Source organism: Athene noctua, chromosome 30 (assembly GCF_965140245.1).
Source record: "Athene noctua chromosome 30, bAthNoc1.hap1.1, whole genome shotgun sequence".
NCBI classification, from domain to species: Eukaryota; Metazoa; Chordata; class Aves; order Strigiformes; family Strigidae; genus Athene; species Athene noctua.
The window spans coordinates 524,364-548,922 of NC_134066.1; the positions used below are offsets into that span (position 1 = coordinate 524,364).

The 24,559-nt window shown below is 62.2% G+C and overlaps 2 protein-coding genes across 2 annotated transcripts; one reads left to right on the top strand and one right to left on the bottom strand.

Annotated features, from left to right (window-relative positions):
- Positions 1 to 877: 877 nt before the first annotated feature.
- Positions 878 to 14,911, top strand: CSRNP2 (cysteine and serine rich nuclear protein 2). Its single transcript, XM_074929561.1, has 5 exons — positions 878 to 940; positions 7,896 to 8,150; positions 8,796 to 9,055; positions 11,130 to 11,426; positions 11,650 to 14,911. Exons 2-5 carry the CDS (start codon positions 8,000 to 8,002, stop codon positions 12,526 to 12,528), a joined length of 1,587 nt encoding a protein of 528 aa, XP_074785662.1. The 5' UTR covers positions 878 to 940; positions 7,896 to 7,999; the 3' UTR covers positions 12,529 to 14,911.
- A 334-nt stretch (positions 14,912 to 15,245) lies between these two features.
- LETMD1 (LETM1 domain containing 1) lies at positions 15,246 to 22,474 on the bottom strand. The gene is made up of 8 exons (XM_074929562.1): positions 22,342 to 22,474; positions 22,073 to 22,188; positions 20,919 to 21,001; positions 19,084 to 19,270; positions 18,883 to 18,984; positions 16,890 to 17,042; positions 16,476 to 16,572; positions 15,246 to 16,072 (listed from the first exon to the last, which is right to left on the bottom strand). Exons 2-8 carry the CDS (start codon positions 22,184 to 22,186, stop codon positions 16,002 to 16,004), a joined length of 807 nt encoding a protein of 268 aa, XP_074785663.1. The 5' UTR covers positions 22,187 to 22,188; positions 22,342 to 22,474; the 3' UTR covers positions 15,246 to 16,001.
- Between the last annotated feature and the right edge of the window lie 2,085 nt (positions 22,475 to 24,559).

Here is a 24,559-nt window from a genome sequence, read left to right on the forward strand (position 1 = left end):
CCTGGGGTAGCAACAGGCCAGTCCTTCCTTCAGCCCTGGTTGCTGGCTGGAAACAAGGGGGGAGACGAAGGGGTGGGGGGAATGAAGAGGATTTTTTAAAATCCTATAATTTGACCTGCTTATTAGTTAATAACTCAACTAATCCGTAATCCAGTGGCGAAAAGCCGTGCCTGCTCCCTGAGCTCCTCGGGAGGAACGTGGCTGCCCCGGAGCGTATGTGGGTCTCATGGAGGGGGGGAAGCCGAAGCGGGGACCCCCCCCCTGGAGCAGGTCTGGCTCTGTGGGGCCTGCAGCCCCCGCAGCGGGAGCCTGGGGATGAGGACAGAGTGTGTGTGTGTGTGTGGGTGACACGCTGCCTTTGAGGGGGGTCAGCCAGCGCCGCAGAGCCCCCCGGGGGTGAGGCACAAGCCGCCGGGGCTGCAGCTGGGCTCTCCGCTGAACTCAGGCGCTTTGGGCCTCTTCCCGCTGGCCCCGGCCTCGCTGATCTCGTGTCTAGACTCCTCCGCTTCGGCCGCCCCCTCTGCTCCCGCTGGGGTTGGGGGCCGGCGGCCCCCGGAGGAGGCTTTGGGGTGCCCCCCCTGCCCCCATCCCCCTCCTCCCTTTCCCCGGCCCCGGAGGGGGTGAAGGCCCCGCGGCCCTGAGCTGGGGGGGAGGGCAGGGGGTGCCCCCCCCACTTCCGCACTCCATTTCCCGGCGTGCCCCGCGGCCGCGCCGCCATCTCCCGCCGCCGGACTCGCTTTCCCAGCGAGCCCCGCGGGCCGGGGGGGCGGGCCCGTCACGTGACGCGGGGTATATAAGGGGCGGCGCAGCGCCGGCGGCCCCATTGTTGTCGGCGAGCGGCGGCGGGGCGGGTCCGCGCGGCCGCAGCCCCAGCGCGCGCCCAGCCGCCCCCGGGAGCCGCCCCCGCCCCGCCCGGCCCCGCCCCGCCCCTGGGCACCCGGTGAGTGGGGGGGGGGCTCCCCCCTCGCTGCGCCCCGGCGGGCTGGGGGGGCTCAGAGCGGGAGGGGGGAGCGGCCTCTCCTTCCTCTTGCGGCCGGGGGCTGTCGGGGATGGGGGGGGGCGCAGCTGGGGAGGGGCTGTAGGGGATGGGGGGGCTCTTCCGGCGGGGGGGGCCCGTGGGGATGGGGGGGCCCGTGGGGATGGGGGGGGCTATAGGGGATGGGGGGTCTCTTCCAGCTGGGGGCCTGTAGAGGATGCAGGGGCCTATAGGGGATGAGGGGCCTTTTCTAGCTAGAGGACATATAGAGGGTGGGGGGGCCTTTTCTAGCTGGGGGGCTTATAGAGGGTGGGGGGACATGTAGGGGATGGGGAGCCTTTTCCAGCTGGGGGGGGCGTATAGAGGGCGTGGGGGCCTATAGGGGATGGGGTCATTTTCTAGCTAAGGACCATATAGAAGGTGTGGGGGCCCATAGGGGATGGGGGGGGTTTCTAACTGGGAGGACATATAGAGGGTGGGGGGGCCTATAGGGGATGGGGGGAGCTTTTTCTAGCTGGGGAGCACATTGAGGATGCAGGAGCCTACGGGGGATGGGGGGGCCTTTTCTAGGTGGGGGATGTAGGGAAGATGCGGGGGCCTTTAGAGGATGGGGGGGCTTTTTCTAGCTGGGGGGCATACAGAGGGTGTGGAGGCCTATAGGGGATGGGGGGAGCTTTTCTAGCTGAGGGAGGGGGCCTGTAGGGGATGGGGGCCTCCCTTCCAGCTGGAGAACCTGTGCAGCCGAGGGCCTGTAGGGGCTGGGGGGCTATAGAGGATGTAGGGGGCCCTTATAGCCGGGGCTCCCCCCTCCCCTGTGTTCTGGGGGCCTGTACAGAATGTGGCACATTCTTGTATTGGGGGGAATGTGGGGGGCCTTGTGGCTGGGGCTGCCCTGTACCGGGGGGGGGCTGTGGGGGGGCTTTTATATCCAAGGGCCCTATGGAGGACAGGGTGTGCCCTTATAGCTGCTTTGTCCTCCAGCTGGGGCCCTGGGGGGGGGGGGGGGGGGGGGGCTTACAGGTGGGGGCCACCCAGTGCAGGGGACATGGGAGTCATGATAGGGTGGAGCCAGGGCTGGGGGGGGCCCAAAAAGACAGGTAGTGGTGGGGCCCCCGCGGGGTGGTGGGCAGGAGCCGGTGGCAGGGAGGAGGAGCCCTCCCGGGGGCCCGGTGTGTCCCCGAAGGTGGGGAGGGGTCGTTGCCCGGGTGGGGGTCGTTGCACAAGGTGCTTGTCCCGTCACAGGCGCTGGGAGGTGACGAGGGGGCTGGGATGATCCCCCCACCGCATATTGGTGGCCGGTGGTGGGGCCTCCACTGGCGCCCCCGTGGAGGAGGTTGCCCCTTGCCCCGCTGCTCCTCGGGGTTCCGCAGTGGGAGCCGAGGTCTGTGCAGGAGCAGAGCCCCCCCCCGTGCTCTGGAGCCCCCAGACTCGGGTGCTCTGCGGCCTCCTCGTGGGGCGGTAGCCAGGGCCGGCTGCCTCCAGCCGTCTGTGGCCATGGCCACTGTCTGGAGGGAGTCCAGGAGCCCGCGTCGGCCAACGCGTGAGGGCTTGGCCCTCGGAGGAGCATCCAGGAGCGAGGGCTGAGCTCAGCAGCCCCCCGCTTGCCCTCGGGAGGAGCTGGACCCGTGGGGCAACCACGGCGACGTTCTACAGCCCTGCCCTCGCCGTCAGGGGCTCCCTTGGCCTTGTCAGGGGCTCCCCAACCTTCAGACTCTTTGGATCAGGGTGTCCCGTGGAGCCACCGTGCGCCGTGTGGGCTGGACACACCTTTACGACTTGGTTCTGGTGACGGGCAGAGGGGCCCGAGTCGGGATTTTTTGGCCCCGGCCTTTTGCGTAGTGCCTGCCTGACCCTCCCCGGGAGGCCGGGCCGCGGCGGGGGAAGATCTGCCCACCCTCAGCCAGCACCCCGGGGGCTTCGGGGCTCGAGGACAACCCCGACCCATCGCTGCTGATGGTGATGGCGGTTGCGTAAGCGCAGGCTCTGGCGCCTGCAGCGCTCGAACCGAGGGGGATGTAGCCCAGATTTACTCGTTAGCTGCGTTCATTAGCGGCAGCACAGAGGAAGAAGCTGAATCTTCTGCCGTTTGTTGGAAAAATTCGAAGCCGGTCGCTCGCTGAAGTGCTGGTGGCGTGAGGACGGGCCCAGGCTGAGCCCGGCCGCGTCCTCGGGGGAAGCTCCGTCGGCACGAGCTGAACCGCTGAACTCACGGTGGCCAAGCGGCCAATCCCTTCTGTCCCCACCGAGGTGGAAATTATTTAATCTCGTTTCTAGGCTCATCCATTCCACCCGAATTCCTGCCCCGGGATAACACCTGGGTTTGAGGGACCACGGCCTGGGAGTGACATGCGCCAGGCCAGGCGTTGAGTGGGCAGAGGTGTCCCCGGATCAGAGCATTTTTCTGGCTCCTCGCTTAATTCTACAGCAATTATCGAGCATGAGCTTAATTATTTCCCCCCTTGGAGAGGGATTTACATGCTCTGCTGTGTCTGGCCTTGACCACGCCGGACCCTTCCCAAGCAGTGCCAAACCTAAAGCAAAGCCCTTCTGTCGCGCCGGGGGGGGCTGTGGGGGGTCCCTGTCCTGCTGGCCGTCCCTGAGGAGGTGAGCTGCTTGCTTTGCTCTCTGGAGGAAGCACAGGGCGAGGGTTTGACCCCCCCACGGGTTCCCATTTGCTTTCCCTCAGCAATAAACACCCGTTTCCTTGTCCGCTGGGCTCGGGGCTTTGCCGTACGACCTGGTGGGGCCGTGGCGAGATGGTGGGAGCTGCTTTTCCGCTTACCGGGGGGCACTGACGGGTGGTTTATTCTGCACAACCGCAAAGCCACGGGGCCGTGGGTGCTTTCAGGGCCGGCGGCGAGCGGGGGGTGCTCAGCACCTCACACATTCCCCCTCCCGTCCCCGACGTCACAGCGTGATGCTCTGCAGTGATGCTGCCGTGTCATCCCCAGCAATGTTAATCCTGCTGCATAATTGGTAACGAGGGAGAGAGCCGAGCCAGAGGGGAAGCCCCTTTTTGGGGGAGGTTTCACCCAGGGGTGAGATATTATCCAGTTGAAATCGCTGCCGAGAGCCGTCCTTAGCTCAGGGGTGGGAGGAATATGAAATAGCAGCCTGGCTCCTTCCAGCCCCTGGCTCTGCCTTTGCGCTCCAGCGTCGCCTTCCTGGGAGATGCCAAACACTGCAACGGAATTAAACGGGCTCCTTCGGTTATTCCTGGATTAGATTTTTCTGACTTTATCCTGCATGCCATGATCTGGTCTTAAAAATGCCCGTATCCACCAGGACGGGGCCGGGATGCTTCTCCAGTTCTGCTGGGCTGCTGCTTAGCCCGGGGGTCTCTCCCTGTATACATATATATATTTATTTTCTTCCTTCTTGCATATCATTCCCACCCGCTCCTTGTCTGGCTGCTGAAATAATCCCACATCCCTGTATTTGACACCTCTGATGCCTCAAAATCCTGGGAAGCTTTGTCAGGATCCACTTTTGGCTCTTCCTTCTTACAGGAAACTTACTTAAACCCCCAAAAATTGATGTTCGAGAGATGCAGTTAAAACAGTTTGTAGAGGGAAGTAAATATGAGGAGGAAAAATCATGAGCATCCTCCAAGTTACCCGGTCCTGATCCGTGTGTGATTTTTTTGGGGAGCCATCACAAAATCCAGAGGATCACAAAATCCGCAGATGCTCAGAGGGTCTCCACCTGGTAATTACTAATTGCTCTGAATATCTGGAGATTAAACTGCTCATCGCTCTGGAATTGCTGGTTCGGGCTCCACCTGGACAAGGCGATGGAGGAGCAGCCCGGCAGCGCATCTGACGTGGCTCGAGGCTCATCGGAGGCGGCGCCGGAGTCACCGGAGGCGAAACGAAGGTCGTTGGTGGGTCCTGGCCCGAGGGTGACGCACCCCTTGGCGTCAAGAAATGAACTCTGGGGACCGCAGAGCATCTCCCGCCCTTCCTCCTCTCCTGAAAGCTGCCAACTGGCAAACCAGGAGCGTGGGGTTTTTGCAGCATGTCGGCGTTAATTCCTCGTGAGGATCCGCGCTCGTTAGTCCTTGGACGAGCTTCGAGCCGGCAGGTTTTCCTGGTGGGCTCTTGGACCCTGTGGCTGGAGCAGCTCTGCCTCGGGAGGCTCTTCGCATCCCCAGTCACACGAGTTCCATCTCTATCCTGAACCCCTCCCCGCTGCCAAAGACAATTCCAGCAACAGCTGACATGGAAAAAAAAAATATTTTTAGTTGAGCTCTTTTCAGTGTGGTTTAAGAGCGGAAAGAAGGGGAATTGGGGTTGCGTGGTCCCTTCCTCACAGCATTTGAGTTTAGTTTTTTCTTTCCCCATCGAAAATCCCCTCCTTGGGACTTTGTCTCCATTTAAAAACTGAACAAAACCTGCAAGCGGCCTATTTTCATTTTCTCTCCCCACCCCGACTCTTGCCACCATCGTTAATAGATTTTTTTTTTTTTTGCGTTGGCTCAGGAGGTGAGGAGGGAGGAGAAGAGGCTTTCCCTGCAGGATAAGCCTGGGATGAGCCAACTCTTTGCCCTCATCTCTCCTTAAACCTTCGCTTAAGCCAGACCCTGACCTCAGGGCCAGAAATCCTCACGCCGCTGCAGAGCCCAGTCCCACGCGAGGGTGAGGGTCTCCCATCCTCTCCCGGAGAGGCTCTGGGGACTTTTCTGGGCACCCAGCCCCCTGCTCTGTGCTGGGTCTTGGGGGCTTCTGAGCTACTGGACCTGCCTCTGTGCCCTGGGTATTTTCAAAAGTGGATTTTTTTTATTTCAAAAAAGGGGTAATTTGAGCTAATAAATGAATTAAAATGGCCTTTGCATCACACGGGTGCTGCTACCGCCACGCTGCTGGAGGAGGACGAGGAGGAGGAAGAGGAAGCCTGCGTGGGCAGGGGAGCTTCTACCGTGGAGAAATGAGATGAAAACTTCGTTCTCCTGCTGCTCCATCCCCGCAACGTCTCCCGAAGCTGCTGCTCCTGGTTCCCCGTCCTCGGCCCCAGCTGTGCCTCGAGGCAGCACCCCTGGGTGGGCGCCCACTTCGCTGGGTTTGGCTTCTCTTCCCCCAGCTCTGGGGCAGTTTTGACCCCCCCAGCGCAGCGAATTGATGCTTTATGAGAAACACAATTAATATGAACCATCTCCTGGTGGCTCCGTCCCCGACCGCAGTTTGATGCTGCCGGTGGGGGTCTCCACCTGGATACCCTCACTGATTTTTCTCACCATAAGTGAAGGGGTTTTAGATGATATTTTGAAGATTTGCATTGGAGGGAATAGGAGAAACCACAGAGACTCTCCTCATTAATTATCTTCTTCCTTAAACGAGGCCGGCGAAGACGCCTGAGCCCTGGGACGAGCATCACCGTGCAGGCAGCACCCACAGGAGCCCGACCAGGGACCTCTTGAGCACAGGAACGGGGCCATTTTGGGGCGATTGAACGTGGTAAAACGAGGTGGGGAGGGGACACACATGGTGGCAACGATGCTCAAGTGGGTGTTTTCCGCCTCTGCTTTTCCCCTCGGATCGTGTGTGCAATCGATGTCGTTAAATCAGCTCCTTAATTGGGCTGATGCTTAACGTTGGTTCAACAGCTGCTTTTTTTCCCCCCCTTTAGTGGCAGGATTAACCAATTTGCCAACAAAAAAACCCAGCCACCCTGAAAAGCTGTGTTTAAACCCAAGCCGTGACATCTGTGGGTCAGGGAACTGCATCCTGCTCGGGGGCTTTGCCGTGGCCCTGGTGCCGCTGCGGCTCTGGCACCGCTGAATCCTCTTTGGGGGGGAAGAAGGGCACCAGCGTTTCCCTTTTGGCTTTAAAGATTCTGGAGGCGATGCAGAGCCCGTCCCTGAGCTTCATCCAGGTGTGGGCAGAGCTTCCCCTTGCCCGTTTACCCCCGAATCACACCCAAAACCCCTCTGGTCCTCCCCGGGGCTGCCGTACCCCGGTTGCCGTTGGTTGAGATGTTTTTTTTCGAAGCTGGTTGTTCCGTTGCCATGAGAACGGTGGTTGAAGCAGAGGAAACACAAAGCGGAGAGGAGCGGGTGGGTGCTGGGCTCCCCGGGGCCGGGACGGGGCATCCCGGGAGAATCCCGGCTCCAGCCTGGCCCCGGGGACGGGGCAGGGGGGGCGAGGGCTGCCCCAGGCGCAGGGCACAAGCAGGAGCCGCTGGCGTTGGGGTGACCCGACGGCATCGGGCGACGCGGAGCGACGCTGCTCTTCCCATCGCAGGATCAGCTCCCAAAAATTCCTCACCCAAGCTGGAGCCGAGCGTTTTTCCCCGACTTCCCGTGGGCAAAAGTGCCTTTTTTGGAGCACGTAGGCATTAACGAGGGGGCAGGAAAATGCCAGAGACACTCACAGCAAAATCCTACGGAGGTTTATTCCCTTCCTGTATCTTGGATGGAGCCGCCGACCCGGTGTCAGCGATGGGTGAATAACCCCTGGTGTGTCCTGAGGTCCTTTTAAACTTTATTTTTTTTTTTAACACCGGTGAAGGTTATTTCAGGGGTGAAGTGGGTGGTCGCCGGGGCAGTGCGAGCTCTTGGCTTTATAAACCTGCGTCTCCTTTCGCTGGCGGTTAATTCGGTTACAAACCGGTTTAGAACAGAAGAGTTTGGGTGGACGGGAGCTGCAGCCATCACCCTGCCCTCCAGGGCTGCCCAAAAATGAAAAAATAGCATAAAATAATCATAAATAATATAAAATAAGGGTGAGCAGCTCCCTCCTGCAGAGCAGCCGTGGGGAGGACGCGCTCACCTCCGAGAGCCGCAGCAACGTGTCGGGGACCGGCGGCTTTACCCGGGGTGGGGAGGGCAGGGATGGGAAAAGCCAGGGAAACCTTTCCTGGTTATCCCGAGCGACCGGCGGCTCTTCCCAAAGGCCGTGACAGCTCCTCGGCTCCCCCGCAGGGACGCGGTGACCCGCCAGCAGCTCCGGGGGCCGGCAGCGGCGAGCGGGGGGCAGAGCGGCCCCGCCTTGGCACCCGTCGCCTCTCCATGCGAACCGCGGCCCAATGGATGCGATCGCCAGCGCCGGCCTCAAGAGGAAGTTTGAGGATGCGGACGTGGGCTCGCCCGGCTCCAACTCGGACGACGAGATCTCCAACAGCGACAGCGCCGACAGCTGCGACAGCGTCAACCCCTCCAGCTCCACCGGCTTCATACGTGAGTGCTGGGGGCGGCCTCGGCCCTTCCCCGAGCACCAGGGAGGGAGTGGGGCTGGCTCTGTCCATCCCCGGGTGTGGGGCTGGCTCTGTCCATCCCCAGGTGTGGGGCTGGCTCTGTCCATCCCCAGGTGTGGGGCTGGCTCTGTCCATCCCCAGGTGTGGGGCTGGCTCTGTCTATCCCCGGGTGTGGGGCTGGTTCTGCCCTTCCCCACTGTGGGGCTGGCTCTGCCCTTCCCCAGCTGGGGGCTGGCTCTGTCCATCCCTTATACCCTGTTTGGTGACAGTCAGGGCTGATGTCCCCAGCCCTAGGAGTCCAGGTTGTGCCCAACCCAGGGGAATTCAAACATTGACCCCAAATTGATTGTCCAAGGCCCATCCTGGCCCGTTCCTCCCCCCCTCCCTGCATTGGCCCCTGCTGAGGTATTTTGGTGGCTGATGGGGTGCCTGGGGGGTAGCTGGGGTCACTCTGGGGACCAGTGGAGGGCAGAGCCACTGTCACCCAGAGTCACCTCAAGGCCACCAGCACGAGCTGAACCTGCCCCTGGGGGCAGAGAAGCCACTTTCCCATGGGGCAGGTGGACTGTGGCCCCCCCAGGGGGATGTTTTGCTCCTAACAGCCCCTCTCTGGCTTCCCCCACCACAGCCACCTCCATCCTGAAGCGGCAGAAGCAGCTTCGCAGGAAGAGCGTCCGCTTCGACCAAGTCACCGTCTACTACTTCGCCCGGCGCCAGGGATTCACCAGCGTCCCCAGCCAGGGCGGCAGCTCCCTGGGCATGGCCCAGCGCCACAACTCCGTCCGCCGCTACACGCTCTGCGAGTTCGCCCAGGAGCAGGAGGTGAATCACCGGGAGATCCTGCGGGAGCACCTCAAGGAGGAGAAACTCCACGCCAAGAAAATGAAGGTATTGCCAGGGAAGGGGGCGGGGCAGGTGGCTGGTGAAACCCAGGTGATGCTGTGGTTGGGAAACACGGAGCTGAGCTTTGGTGGAGCTTGGGGATGAGCCAGGTCAGAGGAGAGAGATCCAGGCTGGCACTTCACATCAGGGGGTGACCAGTAAATTCGTAGATGGCACCAAGTGAAACGGGAGAGTCGATCTGCAAGAGGACAGGGAGGCTCTGCAGAGAGACTCGGGTAGTTGGGATCAGTGGCCAACGGGAAGGGGATGGACTTCAGCAAGGGCCAAGTGCCGGGGCCTGCACTTGGGCCACAACAACCCCTGCATGGCTACAGGCTCGGGGAGGGGCGGCTGGAGCTGTCTGGGGGAGCAGGGTCTGGGGGTTCTCACTGACAAGCAGCCGAACAGGAGCCAGCAGTGTGCCCGGGTGGCCAAGGAAGCCAACGGCATCCTGGCTTGTATCAGCACTAGTGTGGCCAGCAGGAGCAGGGAGGTGACAGTCCCCCTGTGCTCTGCACTGGGGAGGCCACACCTGGAGGGTTGGGTCCAGGTTTGGGCACCTCAATCCCAGAGAGATCTGGAGGGGCTGGAGCGAGGGCAGAGGAGGGCAGCGAGGCTGGGGAGGGGCTGGAGAATCAATGCTGTGAGGAGGCAGGGAAGGAGCTGGGAGTGTTCAGGGTGAGGAGGAGGAGGCTGAGGGGAGCCCTCATCCCTCTCTGCAGCTCCTGACAGGACGTTGTGGAGAGGCTGGGGCTGGGCTCTGCTCCCAGGGGATCAGGGACAGGACAAGAGGGAACGGCTGGAAACTGCCACAGGGGAGGGTCAGGCTGGGCAGGAGGAGAAAATGTTTCAGGGAAGAGTGGTCAGAGAGGGGAACAGGCTGCCCAGGGAGGGGGGAGTCCCCATCCCTGGGGGGGTTTCAGGGCCATTGGGATGAGCTGGGGGGGGATGTGGGGTAGGGGAGAACTTTGTGGAGTCGGGCTGAGGGTTGGACTCGATGATCCCGAGGGGATTTTCCAACCTGAGGGATTCTGTGATCAGCTGTGGATGGATTTGTCACCACTAGATTCTTTTTATTTCTTTTGCCTCTTTTTTGTGTCGGTTCTGTGCCCGCAGGCAGGGCCAGCCGGGCAGCGTCAGCCTGTGCTGGGCTCGGAGCTGTTGGCCAGACCTCGCCAGGTCTGTGCTGGTAGAAATTCCAGTCTGGGAGGAGGCGGCCGGGCTGGTGGGGGCAGCCCAGGATCTCCAGCAGGATCTGGGCGGCTCTGCCTGTTTTTTAGCCCCTCCTCAGGCTGGGGCTGTGCCTCAGGCAGTGCCCTGAGGCTGAGCTCTGCTCGCTGGATGCTCCGCAGAGCCTGTGATCCAGGCTTCTGGGCAAAGGGATGCAAACCCAGACGGCTGCCTCTTTATTTTCTTTATTTTTCCCCTTTTTTTTTTTTAAACATAGGCTTTCCCAGCAGCTCCTCAGGAGGCCGTGGATCTCTCCATCTGCTGCCTCTGTGTCTGCCTGCTTTCAGGGGGCTGGGGGGTCCTTCAGTGCCAAAATCTGGGGGTATTTGAGTGTGTGGGGAGGAAGGACCAAAGCAGGGTGACGCGTTGCCCCTCCATTGCCCCTCTGTTGTCCCTCTGTTGCTTTCAAACCTCCTTTTCCCCGTGGGGATTCTCTGCAGCTCCACTGCTGCTGCCATTTTCCCCAGACTCTGGTGTTTTAAGCAGCTGCAACCTCCCTTTTTCTCACTATTGTCAGGGCACTGTGGTGGAGAGAAGACAGAAAAGGGATTCTCTGTTCTGAATTCTTCTTTTAGTTTGTTTTTTTTTTCCCTTCCCTTCTACAAACTGCTGCTAGCTCACCTGCAGCCTGGCTGGGGGGGAATCGCACAGGGATGACTCTGGGGGGGTCTCAGCTCGCTGTGCTGGACCCTGCTCAGAGCTGGGGGGCAAGGAGGGCTCTGAGCTGGGTGGTGGGTGGTCGCTGGGGGACCAGGAGCTGGATGGAGGGACGAGCATCCTCCTTCCTGCCTCATCGCCGGGGTTCGGCGTCCCCCCGGGTGGGCGCTGACTCTGCCCCCCCACCCCCCAGCTCACCAAGAACGGCACGGTGGAGTCAGAGGAGGCGGACGGCCTGACGCTGGAGGACGTCTCGGACGACGACATCGACGTGGAGAACGTGGAAGTGGACGACTACTTCTTCCTGCAGCCGCTGCCCACCAAACGGCGCCGGGCTCTGCTGCGAGCCTCCGGCGTTCACCGCATCGACGCCGAGGAGAAGCAGGAGCTGCGGGCCATCCGCCTGTCCCGGGAGGAGTGCGGCTGCGACTGCCGCCTCTACTGCGACCCCGAGGCCTGCGCCTGCAGCCAGGCGGGGATTAAATGCCAGGTGAGTTGGGGAAGGGGGGGCAGACCGGGCTCATCCCGTGCCTGTGCTCTTCTCGGGTGCCAACTGCCCCCGGAGGGGCCGCGGTGCAGCTCCAGCCTTCTTTTGAGGGAAAACCTCCCCCAGCGCCAAATCCCCGACGTCAGGCCGCGCCGGGGTGGATTTTAGGCTGTGGGGAGGGATCCTCTGGGATCCTGGAGCTGCCATGTCTCCGTCTCCCTGGCAGGTGGATCGCATGTCCTTCCCCTGCGGCTGCTCCCGGGATGGTTGCGGTAACATGGCCGGGCGGATCGAATTCAACCCCATCCGCGTGCGGACTCACTACCTCCACACCATCATGAAGCTGGAGCTGGAGAACAAGCGCCAGGGCGGGCGCCCGCCGGCGCCGGAGGAGGAGGCGGCCGCTGGTCCCGGCGCCGCTGGCGACTGGCTGGGCCCGCAGCCGGCCGAAACGCAGGACTTCCAGGAGTTCATGGCCGAGAACGAGACGGCCGTCATGCACCTGCAAACGGCCGAGGAGCTGGAGAGGCTGAAGGCTGAGGAAGACTCCAGCAACGGTTCCAGCATGGAGAGTTTGGGCGTTTGCATCCTGGAGGAGCCCCTGGCCGTGCCGGAGGGTTTGTGCCCAGCTCTCGCCTCCCCCATCCTCATCCAAGCCCAGTTACCTCCGGGCTCGTCCGTCCTCTGCTTCGCCGACGGCTCGGAGCCGGCGGCCTCGGCGGCGGGCGACCAGCCGTACTTGAACGATGGGCCTGTGCTCTACTACCAGGTGGAGCAGAGACCGGTGCTGGGGGCCAAGGGGGGCAGCAGCCCGGCGGAGCCGCCGCCACCGTCCCCCTGCCCGGCCGAGAAGGACCTCGGCGTCCTCCCCCTCCCCGCCGGGACTTGCGGCCGAGCCGCCGCGGCTGCGAGCAAGGGGGAAGCACCCAAACCCCCCCCCTCCTCCCCGGAGGCTGCGCCGTCCCCCCCGGGCTCCCGAACGGCGGCGGCTCCGCGCTGCCCACGCTCCCCGTCCCCCCCCCCGCCGCCGGAGCAAGCCCCGGCGCAGGCACACGAGCCCCCCCAGGCCGAGGAGCGCTCGCTGGGGCCTGGCCTGCCCGTGTGAGCCCCCCCGGACCCCCCCCGGCGCTCATTTATTTATTGACATTAATATTTTATGGACTGGCATCGGCCACCGGTGGTTATTTAATTGCGGGGGGGGTGGGGGGGGAGCAGGGGCTGCTGTGTACAGAGGATTTTAAACGCGTTCCCTCGCCCGGTGCCTGGAGCCTTTCGCTTGCCCGGCAGAGACGGTTTCCACAGCCCGGCTGATGCCAGCGGCCGCTCGGTTGCCACCCGGACACGCCTGACCTGAGCCTCCTGCTTCCCCCGGCAGCTCCTTCCCGTCCTCCATCCTCGCCGCTGCCCCCACCGCAGCCCTGGGCTGCCGGAAGACCTCTTGCCCTCTTTGTTTTTTAAGGAAAAAAGACCTTTTTTCCTTCTTTTTTCTTTTTTTTTTTTTTTTTTTCCTTTGATGAATGTTTACCAGGCCATGTCACAACCCAGCACCTCCGAGGGCTCTTCCCCCTTCCCTACGGTGCTGCCCCAGTAGCCACCGGCCACCGCAGCCGGCACGAGGGGCCACGATGGATCGGGAAGGACCTGCAGCCCGCGGGGGGGGGCTTGAATCGCACAAGAGAGGCAAGACCGGGGTCCTGCAAACTCCCAGAAAATTCGGGCAAGTTTTAACCACCTGGATTTGAAGAGCTTGAGCCCTTCAGGGCACAGCTGTGCTGGAGACCCGTGTCCGTCTGTCTGTCCCCGTGCTCCACGCCGGCCCCGAGGAACGGTCAAGCTGCCTGGCCAGGCAGTAAAAGCACTTTCCACCCCCCCTGGCTCCCCCAGCGCGGGGCTGGGGCCCCCCCTTTTGCCTCCTGCTGCAACAAGGCCCCGGTGAAGGTCCCTGCGCGGCATCACGAGGGGCAGGACCTGGGGGGGCGCTCCCCAGCGCTCCCCCTCCCCAGCGCCTTTAACCCCCCCCCGGCTCCAGCCTTATTCCAGCCGAGGGGAAGCGTCTCCCCTCCGGACTCCGGATGAACAAATCTGAGCGTTTTATGGAGAGAATCCGATGGAGAAGGGGGAGCGAAGAGCCCCCCACGGGCTTCTTCAGCCAGAGGGTTCAATCCAGCACCCCTCCCGCAGCTGCCGCCCTCCCCTCTCAGAAAACAACCCCCGAGCTGTGCAGGGAAGCTGCTCCCAGGGGAAACGTCCCGCCTGGAGAGCAGGGAAACTGGGGAGGGGGAGCTGTGGTCTGCTGAAGTGCTTTAACTGGTTTGTTGTTTTTTTTTTTTTTGGGGGGGGGGGGGGTGTTGTGGTGGTTTAAGGCCCTTCTTGTGCTCCTGGCCAGCGCCTCTCTGTCGAAATGTTGTTTAAAGGGGTTCAAAAGCTCTTTGCTGCTCCCGCCGCCTCGGGGAGCACTTCCAGCGGAGCCTTAAGCCTGGCTTAACCCGTGTCCACCCTCCCCGCCAGGACGAAGCCCCCCCCCCCCCCCCCCCCCCCCCCCCGAGGCTGCCAGCCCCTTGTCCCGGGGCAGAGCGGAGGGGAAGGGGCTGGTTTCCAGTCCCGGGAAGGGGGGAACGACGCCTCGGTGTGTGGTACCAGCTGGTGCTGAGCCCTGGGGCAGCCCCCCCAGCCCTCAGCCAGCACCCAAGGGCTAAATTCGGGAGGGCGAGGCCTTACCCCTCGCTGGGTGCTTTGCCAGCCCCATCCCCACTGCTTCAGCTGCGGGGGGGTGGGTGGAATTTTAATTATTTTTTTTCAGCTCCCGCACAAAATGGAGCAACTCTGAGCTGCCAAACCGGAGCAAACAGTGACACCTGAATGGGTTCAAGTCTTTATTTTCCCCCTTTTTTTGATTTTCAACGGACTCCGCCCCCCAGCTCCGTGTCCCGGCCGAGCAGAGGCTCCTTCAACTGACAGAATGAATCCTAAGACGCTGGCTAGGATGGGTGCTCTCACAATAAGCAAAGAACTAATAGGATTTATTCTATTTTTACAAAGATAACTATGCTGTTAATAGTGCAATGAAAGTGCATTTCTGCCTTTTATCATTATTTTTTGGTTCGGTTTCAACGTACTCACTGACACTAACGCTGGCTCCTGCTCGATTCGTCACCGTGTACGAAACCAAACAGCCCATCATCTCCTCTCTGGTGCTACCGGGCTGCGGGGGGAGCCGTGGCACCACCGCAGCGCCGCCCCCCAGGCACCCCCCCCCGGCTCCTCCTCCTATTTAAAGAGAGACTCTGCGACTCCTAAACCTCCCCCATCTCACACTGTCTAAGGTGGCTTTTTATTTTTAATTTTCCAGTGTGAATCCAAAGCTTGTCCTCCGAGTATTTTTCTTTCCCCTCCCCCCCCCCCAAGACCTTTTCTGTTCTTTTCATGGTGATAACGCTGTATTTAAAGAGAATATTTAAGTGTAAAAATAAAAGAAATGCTCAAACTTGCATGGTGAGTTGTGTTTTAAAGGGGGTTAAAGCCATCCTGGTGAATTACTCTTGCTGGGGGGGGGGGGGGCTCAAATTCCTGCAAAAATAGGGAGGGCAGGGGGTTAGGGGAAGGGTTTTCTCCTCCAAGAGGCGAGGGAGGAGCTCAGAGCTGGCCTGGCGCATGGGAAGGTGATTTCTACCCCTCCTTTATACTCAAATAATGCTTAAAAAAGGAAATTTTCCAGGCGTTCACATGCCTTGTCCACAGGTGGAGGAGCTGGTGCGGGGACACGGAGTATTCACAGCGCAGGAGGCACAGTGGGGCCTCCAGGGAGACGCTGGAGCCGGGCGCTTGCTTTTGTCTTTTTAATAAAACACTTAAAAGTTGGTTTAAAATTCACTCAACAGCTGGATAATTCTCATGCAGTGACAGAGTGAGGCGAGACGTGGCAGGTTTTAACCCCTCAACACAACCTGCGGCAGGGAGCTGCCCCTAAAGCCCCTGAAATTGCCCTCGGCCGAGCAGAAAGCACCAGGCTAAGAGCTAATTAGGCAGAGCTTAACCAAGGCTGAAGGCGTTGGAGCCGTCCCAGCCTCCCCCTCCATCAGCCAGCGGGGAGGGGCTGCAGCTGAACGAAAACACGGGACCCCCACCCCGAGGCTCCCGCTAAGACCTCACGGGGGTTTTACAGTTTTTGCTTGACCCCTCAGGGAGATTTCTAGATTTAAGACTGCTCAGTGGAGTAAGGAAAGGAACTAAACCCTCTGGGTGAGGCAAAGAGCAGCAAAACCTAAGCTGGGATCTGAGGGGAAGCGCCCGCAGGCAGCGGAGCCGCTGCTTCTCCCCTCCCCAAGTGCAAGCGACACAACTTGAGCCAAGTCACCTCCTGCAGGCCCCGGGGAGTCACCGACCCGCTCCAACGGCACCGAGGGGAAGAGAAGAGCTGGCAGCGATGCAAACCTCCAGCGCAGGAGGGAGGGAGGGAGGGAGGGAACCACGTCCTGGCCCCCGCGGCAGCAGCGAGGCCCCTCTCGGTGACTCCGGGTCGGGGGTTCCCAGCGCCCGAAGGCGAAGGGGGTTTTGCAGCTCCAGGCCAGCGCTCGGCCGTCACGCCTTGGCCCTGGGGTAGTTGAGGGACAGCAGGACCATGCTGTTGGCCAGGAGAGAAGCTTCGGAAGCTGGAAAAATAGGAGAGCAGGCTCAGAGCAGCTGCCGTGGCCCAACGTGCTCACCCCGAGCTGCCAGCGCGGCACCAGAGGCTGCGGGTCCCCCCCTTCGCCCCCTGGCCTCTCTCTCCGGGGGCTTTTTGCTCTGCTCTGGGCCCCCCCCCCCGTTTCCCTCCTGCTCCTGTTTTGCTGCTGCAGGGCTCGAATCCACCACCACAAGGTCTCTGTGGGACAGGAACCCCCCCCCAGTGCATTCTGTCACCTCCTCCTCTCAGGGACGAAGCCTCGGGGCAGCCCAGAGGGGGATAAAGCCACCGTTTACCCCAAATTTCCCCAGAGTCGATGTTTCCTGGACCCAAAGAAGCTCCCGGGCCCCCCCCTGCCCCACGAGGAGCTGCCCCTCGGCCACCATTACCTTGGAGCTTGCAGGAGAGCCCCAGCCACTGCTCCAGCCACGCTCTGCACTCGGACGTGCCGAGGCGAGTGGAGTTCAGGCCACGGAGGTAACAAGCCTGTGGAGAAGGGGAGAGGAAAAAAAATAAGGGAACGTTCAGGGACGGGCATTCCCGGTGACACGAAGCGCCAGGGATGGCGCCGGGATCCTTCCTGGGCGCGATGCGGGGCCGAGGGAGGGTGAATCGTGTCCCGTGGTGCCTCGGCGTGGAAAAGGGGCTCAGGAATCCCCGACCCGGGGAGCGGCCGCGAGCGCCTGGCGCTGGGTCTGCAGGGAGGGGGTGCCGTGCCTCGAGGCAGCGTCGCTGGGGGCTGGGGGGGGCCGGGACAACCTCAGTGCGGGGTAACGCGGCCGGCAGGGGCTCGGGGGCCTCACCGCTCTCAGCTCCTCCTCGGAGAGTTGGGCCAGGCCCAGGCGCAGCATCGCCCGGTCCAGGTGCCGGATCTCCAGGACGTGGCTCCGCAAGCGATGCCTCAGGAAAAAGGCTGGTAAGTGGGTGGTCAGAAACAGCACCTGGCTCAGGGCTTTCTGGGGGGAAAAACAAGGGCAGGGTCAGTGGTGGGGATGTCCAACCCCTCCAGAAATGGGTGTCTGACCCGTGCAGGCACAATGAGCCAACTGGGGGAGTTTCACTGAGGGCAAGTGCCGAGGGCTGCCCTTGGGCCACAGCAACCCCCAGCAGGGCTACAGGCCTGGGGAGGAGTGGCTGGAGAGCTGCCGGTCAGAGAGGGGCTGGGGGGTGAGAATGAGCCAGAGTGTGCCCAGGGGGCCAAGGAGGGCAATGGCATCCTGGCTTGTACCAGCCCTGGCGTGGCCACAGGGACAGGGAAGGGATCTGAGCCCTGGGCTCGGCACTGGGGAGGCCGCCCCTCGCTGAGGGGGTTCAGTTCTGGGCCCCTCACCCCAAAAAGGCCATTGAATGACTCGAGCGTGGCCAGAGAAGGGCAACGGAGCTGGGGCAGGGTCTGGAGCACAGGTCTGCTGGGGAGCGGCTGGGGGAACTGGGGGGGTTCAGTCTGGAGAAGAGGAGGCTGAGGGGAGACCTCCTGGCCCTCTGCAACTCCCTGCCAGGAGGGGGCAGAGAGGGGGGATGAGTCTCTGGAGCCAAGGCCCCAGCGCCAGGCCCCGAGGGAATGGCCTCAAGCTGCCCAGGGCAGGGTCAGGCTGGCTCTGAGGAAGGATTTCTGTGCAGAAGGGGCTGTTGGGCGTTGGAATGGGCTGCCCAGGGCAGGGGGGAGTCCCCGGGATCCCTGGGGGGGTTGAAGAGTCGGGCTGAGCCAGCGCTGAGGGATCTGGGGGAGTTGGGGGGGGTCAGGGGGAGGGTCATGTGTGGGCTGGAGGAGCTTCGAGGTCATTTTCAACTGAGATGATTCTGGGATTCTGTGTAATTTAATCAGACAGAGCCTCTCCTGTTCCAGACATGCCCTGTATTTTGTTGCCCTTTAATTATCTGGCTAATTGTCCTGCCTGTGCTGAAACCCTGAGCTGCTCCTGGCAGTTCTCGTTACACCCAGCGAGCGGGGCAGGGAGAGGGTGTCCAGAGATACGAGCTCTGTCCTGGGCTGGACATGGGCGTCTGGGGCAAGTTCAGGCGTGTGGGATGCCTCAGGTGTGACCAATGGCCCCAGAGTCAGGGACCTGCAGCAAGCATGGACAAACAGGCTCATTCTAGGGCTGTTTTCACAGAATCACAGGGTTGGGAGGACCTCAAAGCCCATCCAGTCCCAAGCCCCTGCCCTGGGCAGGGCCACCCACCACCAGCCCAGGTTCCCCAAAGCCCCGTCCAACCTGGCCTTGAACCCTTCCAGGGAGGGGGCAGCCACAGCTGCTCTGGGCAGCCTGTGCCAGGGCCTCAGCCCCTCACAGGGGAGAATTTCTGCCTTAGATCTGATCTAAATCTCCCCCCTCGGTTTAAAACTGTCACCCCTCATCCTATCCCAACCCCTGAGCCAGAGTCCCTCCCCCCTTTCCCGCAGCCCCTTTCAGCCCTGGGGGGCCGCTCTAAGGTCTCCCCGGAGCCTTCTCTCCTCCAGCTGAACCCCCCAACTCTCCCAGCCTGTCCTCACAGGGGGGCTCCAGCCCCCCCAGCACCTCCGTGGCCTCCTCTGGCCCCGCTCGAGCAGGTCCGTGTCCTTCTGCTGTTGGTGCCCCAGAGCTGGACCCAGCCCTGCAGGGGGGTCTCCCAGAGCGGAGCAGAGGGGAGAATCCCCCCCCTCACCCTGTGCCCACCCTGCTCTGGGTGCAGCCTGGGATATGCTGTGCTTTGGATGTCACATCCAGCTTTTCCTCTACACCTGGTTTTAGGGCACAGCACCCCGCCTGGGGCACAGTCTCAGTGCTCTGTGGGCAGAAGAAAAGCTGCACTCACCACGTGAGACACCTGGAGCTTGTTCAGACCCAGCGGGGAGCCCGAAAACAAACTTCTCACAGCGTAGAGTTCGGCCACACATGGCTGGGAGCCTCGCTGCACCTGCAAGAGCCACGGCACGTGCTGCCAACACCTCCCACGGGTGTCGGGCAGCAGCAGGCAGGGCCGGGGGGGTGGCAGCACAGGCAGGACGGGCCCTACCTCGGCGCAGAGCTCCCGCAGGCGCTGCTGGAGCTGCAGCTCGGGCAGGGAACGTGCTGCCAGGGTTAAACTCTCCACCACATCCAGGTACGAGTCTCTCCGGATGGCGTCGTAGGCATCCAGGAACTCAACCTGCTGCTTGGGGGTCCAGAAGTAGCGGATGAGGAGCTGGCGGGGGAAGAAATACCTTGGGGAGAAGAGGAGACGGGGGGGTCAGGGAGGGAAAACCACGAGCCGGGGCAGTCGGGTTTTGTGCTGCTGGAAATGAGGCACGAGCAGGGACAGCACATCTGGCCCCAAGGAGCTGCCGACGTTCAGTCCTTCAAAGGGGTGAGCTCAGGAATCAGAGAATCACTGAGGCTGGAAGAGACCCTGAGATCATCGAGTCTCGCTGTTAACCCCACACTGCCAAGGCCACCACTAAACCGTGTCCCCAAGTGCCACATCTACGCGGCTTTTAAATACCTCCAGGGTGACTCAAACCCTTCCCTGGGCAGCCTGTTCCAGGGCTTGAAAACCCTTTCAGTGAAGAAATTTTTTCTGATATCCAACCTAAACCTCCCCTGGTGCAGCCAGAGGCCATTCCCTCTTGTCCCGTCACTTGTTACCTGGGAGAAGAGACCGACCCCCACCTCGCTACAACCTCCCTTCGGGCAGTTGTAGAGAGTGGTAAAGTCTCCCCTGAGCCTTTTCTCCAGACTAAACCCCCCCAGTTCCCCCAGCTGGACCCTCAGCTGAGCTCTGGACCCTTCAGAGGCTCTGTTGCCCCTCCTTGGACACTCTCCAGCCCCTCAATGTCTTTCCTGCAGTGAGGGCCCCAAAACCAGTCACAGTATTTGAGGGGGGGCCTCCCCAGTGCCGAGCCCAGGGCTCAGATCCCTTCCCTGTCCCTGTGGCCACGCCAGGGCTGGTACAAGCCAGGATGCCATTGCCCTCCTTGGCCCCCTGGGCACACTGCTGGCTCACATCCAGCCAGCTGTGTACCAACCCCCCCAGGTCTGTTCCTGCTGGGCAGTTTTCCAGCGGCTCTGCCCCACACCTGCAGCGTTACGTGGGGTTGTTGTGCCCCAAGCGCAGGACCTGACACTGAGCTTTGTTGAATCTCACAGAATTGGCCTCGGCCCATCGGTCCAGCCTGTGCAGATCCCTCTGCAGAACCTTCCCACCCTCCAGCAGCTCAATGAATCCAGCAGATGAGTGAATCAGTCAGATCTGGGAAGGTAAAGAACACCCACAGCCTTTCCCTCCTCCATTAAGCAGGTCACCTCGTCCTGCAAGGAGACAGATCTGCTCCTGCAAAGCCAGGGTGAGCTCAGGACGGGGCTCTCTGGGCAGTCGGGTCTCTGCTTCTCCCCTGAGGCTGAGGCTCGACACAACCCAGAGATCTCTGTCCCGTGCCGGGCTCTCACCCACCAGCCGCACACAAAAGTCAGGGAACAGAATTGAAAAATCCAGGGATTTAACCAGGATTTAGCACTGGCCTCAGGACAGCTGGCAGGGAGAGCGACGTTCAAAGGACTGCAGACAACTGGGAGGGAATTGTGCAAGGAGGTTTCTCCAGCTGAGCACACCCAGGGCCGTTCCCTGCGTGCCGGGGATTATTTCTCTGCGTTGGAGAGCCCGGGCGGGTTCCTGGCACGTGGGAGCCGGAATTGCGAAACAATCGCTGGGCTCGCCAGGCTACGGGTATTCACTATGGAGCGAGGAAGGGAGATCATCTGGCTGCATTTAGAACTCTAAAAAACACCCGGCTTTGTGAAATTTAAGGTATCGAGGAGCACAAAGATGGGGGCCACGGCCAGGCCCCAGCAGTCACCGCGACGCCAGGTACTCACATCAGGACGATGACCAAGAAGTTGGCGAAGGGCGGGATGGCGATGACTCCGATGGGAATGGCCTTGAGCACGTCCCTGCGAAACTGCCTCCGAAACGAGAAGAGACAATCAGGGTCTGACGCCACGCTCTCCACATTCCCTCCAAATTACCAGCCCCGGCTGCAGCTTCCAGACCGTTTTTAGGCAGGGAAGGTGCCTCGCCCAGAGGAATCGGCCCCTCCGACTCGCTGCCAAAGCCCCACATGTGAATTGACTCAGATAGATGGGATCAGTGGCCAACGGGAAGGGGATGGACTTCAGCAAGGGCCAAGTGCCGGGGCCTGCACTTGGGCCACAACAACCCCCCGCATGGCTACAGGCTCGGGGAGGGGCGGCTGGAGCTGTCTGGGGGAGCAGGGTCTGGGGGTTCTCACTGACAAGCAGCTGGACAGGAGCCAGCAGTGTGCCCGGGTGGCCAAGGAAGCCAACGGCATCCTGGCTTGTATCAGCACTAGTGTGGCCAGCAGGAGCAGGGAGGTGACAGTCCCCCTGTGCTCGGCACTGGGGAGGCCACACCTGGAGGGTTGGGCCCAGGTTTGGGCACCTCAATCCCAGAGAGATCTCGAGGGGCTGGAGCGAGGGCAGAGGAGGGCAGCGAGGCTGGGGAGGGGCTGGAGAATCAATGCTGTGAGGAGGCAGGGCAGGAGCTGGGAGTGTTCAGGGTGAGGAGGAGGAGGCTGAGGGGAGCCCTCATCCCTCTCTGCAGCTCCTGACAGGACGTTGTGGAGAGGCTGGGGCTGGGCTCTGCTCCCAGGGGATCAGGGACAGGACAAGAGGGAACGGCTGGAAACTGCCACAGGGGAGGGTCAGGCTGGGCAGGAGGAGAAAATGTTTCAGGGAAGAGTGGTCAGAGAGGGGAACAGGCTGCCCAGGGAGGGGGGAGTCCCCATCCCTGGGGGGGTTTCAGGGCCGTTGGGATGAGGTGGGGGGGATGTGGGGTAGGGGAGAACTTTGTGGAGTCGGGCTGAGGGTTGGACTCGATGATCCCGAGGGGCTTTTCCAACCTGAGTGATTCTGGGATTCTGTGAATTCAAGCCCCTTTTTCAGGGGAGGAAATGTCCCCAGTGGCCGGGGGGAGGCAGAGCCGGGCACTGGGGCACCGAGCCGCGCTGTACCTGCCGCAGCCTCTCCATCTCCCGGTACGGAAGCTGCTGAACGCTCAGTCTCTGACGGGACATTTTAGATTTGATTTTTCTTATTTCTTTAACTTCCAGGAAGAGAGCTTGCATTCCTGTTGGAAGAGAGAGCACCTTCAGGTCCCTGATTCTCGGGCAAACACCTCTGGCAATGCAGTTTTTAGCCCCGGGAAGGGAACAGGCAGCGCATCCAGCTGCCTCCCTTCTCCCCAGAGAAGCAGAAACGTTCTCTCCTCCCTGGGACCCACCTTTCGTGAAAGTCACGTACAGCACATAGAAACGGGGGAACGTCCTTTCCAAAAACCTCTCGTACCTCCCGTTGACGCGCTTTGCTGCTGACGCCAGGGCGGCGAGGACAGACCTGGAGCCAGCTTTTGTGGAGAGGCAGCACACCACGGACCTGCAGCAAAATCCACCCCCACGGTTATTTACGTCAGTGTTTTGCTGAAAAGGCTCTGAGGAAAGGCGGGGGGTGGCCCCTAGAGAAGCAGGATGCTGGGCTGGGGGGGTTCCCAAAGCCTCCAGAGAAGGAATAAAGTGCTGGGAACCCCCCCTGCCCCTACCGGCCGCAGGGGGGGCAGCACCGGGGGTGGGGATCAGGGCCAGGCCCCAGGGGGGCGGGTTGGGGTCTCCTCCAGTGCCTGGGGGGGACTGTGCTTAGCACTGGGAGTGGGTCAGGGTGGCATAGGCGGGGGGGGGGGGCAGGGGGGGTGATGGGGGGTGCGCCTGGCGCTGGGGAGGTGGGTGGGGAGTTCAGGGGGCACGGGGCGGGGGAACGGCACTGCGGTAAGTAACGGGGGGGCGGGGGGTGTCTCGGGGAAATGGGGGAAACCGGGTGGGTGCTATGGCAGTCCCGGGGGGTGCAGCGGGGGAAGACAAGGCCGGTAACCGAGGGGGGGCGGAGGGGGGGCCGGGGCAGTATTTGGGGCGGTCGGGGCTATGGCGGGGGGGCGGGGGGGCGGGTGTCATGGCCGGTGCTGACGCTGACCCGGGGCAGTACACGGGTCCCCGCTCACCTCGGCACCGCCCGGGCGGGGCGCAGCCCCAGCGGCCCCCAGGCGCGGCTCAGGGCGGCGGGGCCGGGGCCGGGGCCGAGGCCGAGGCGCCGCAGCACCCCGCGGCCGGCGGCGCTGGGCAGCGCCATCTTGGCGGGTCACGGCGCGGGGCCAAAGGGCGAAGGTCACGGGGAGGGGAGGGGGGAAGGAGCGCGCGGGGCTGAGCGCTGATTGGCTGCCGTGCCGGCGCTCGCGTGACGGTGGCAGAAGCGCCGCGTGACCGGTCATGTGACCGCAGGCGGAAGCGGCTCCTCGGGGCCGCCGGGGCGCGAACCGGACCGAGCCCTCGGGCCCCCGTTACCGGCGCCCTCCTCAGCGCTGTTCTGAGGCTCCCGGGGGGGCCCGGGCGGGCCGCGGTGTTGTGGCGGGAAGCCCCTCCCCTTCCCGGCCCGTGGCGTCCCCGTGGCACCCGGTGGTTCCCCGTTAGGGCCGCCGGGGAAAGCAGGCGAGGTGAGGGGGGGGGGCCTCTCCCCCCTTTACCCGCCACAGCGGGTGGTTGGCACCGGAGCGGGGGGTTAAACCCGTTCCCTGGCCCTTCGAGCGGTGCCCCTGCCCCATGGTGGGGCTGCAACTCCCCCCTGGGCGGCTGCTGCCCTGCCCCAGACATGGGGGGAGCCCCAATCCCCGCCCGCGGCTCCCCAGTGAGGGGCGGCGCGGCAGCAGAGGGGCCGTGGGGTGCCGAGCCCCGCGGTGGCTCCCCCTGCTCTGCCTCAGTTTCCCCGGTCCAGACACTGCAGCTGCGCTGGATGCCTCCGTCTGTCCGTCCCTCCCTCCCTTGGCCAACCTACGCACCGAGCGGCTGAACCAGTTCTGCAGCTGCCCCCGGGTAGTTTCATATGGGTCATGTTTGTTTTCTCGACTCTTAAGTGACAGAAAAAATGGTGTTGAAGGGAAACAAGCCCTGCTTCTGCCCCTGCCCGTAAGGTCTGCCCGCTCCTTTCCCCCCAGGCATCGCTAAAACCAAGCGCTATGTTGCCCCTTCCCAGGTCTCTGGCAGCTTCTTCGCCTCCCTTGAATCCCTGGGGATGCTTTTCCCAGCTGAGGCCCCTCTCCCCCCTCCAGCCAGACCCCAAAACCCCGCTGCTCCCCTCCAGCAGCCCTGGGAAGCTGGAGCACGCGGCGCCGGTCACGCACGCGTTTGCCTTTTCTCTCCTGCCTGGTGAGTCTTGAAGCATTGCACATTCAGCTGTTGCTTATCAGAAAAAGGCAGCGGAGGCCCTTTTGCAGAGAAAAAAGGGGGAAAAAATAAAAGGACAAACCCTAGGGTTATCGCTCTGCTTCGGCAGGTTTCAGAGCAGCGGGGATGGCTGATAATAGATTGTATTGATCCAACTCGGGAAGGGATTGCTCTTATCAGCGCTGCACGTACCAGCAGCTGCAAAATGCCTTGTTAGTGCCAGTTTGGCCTCTA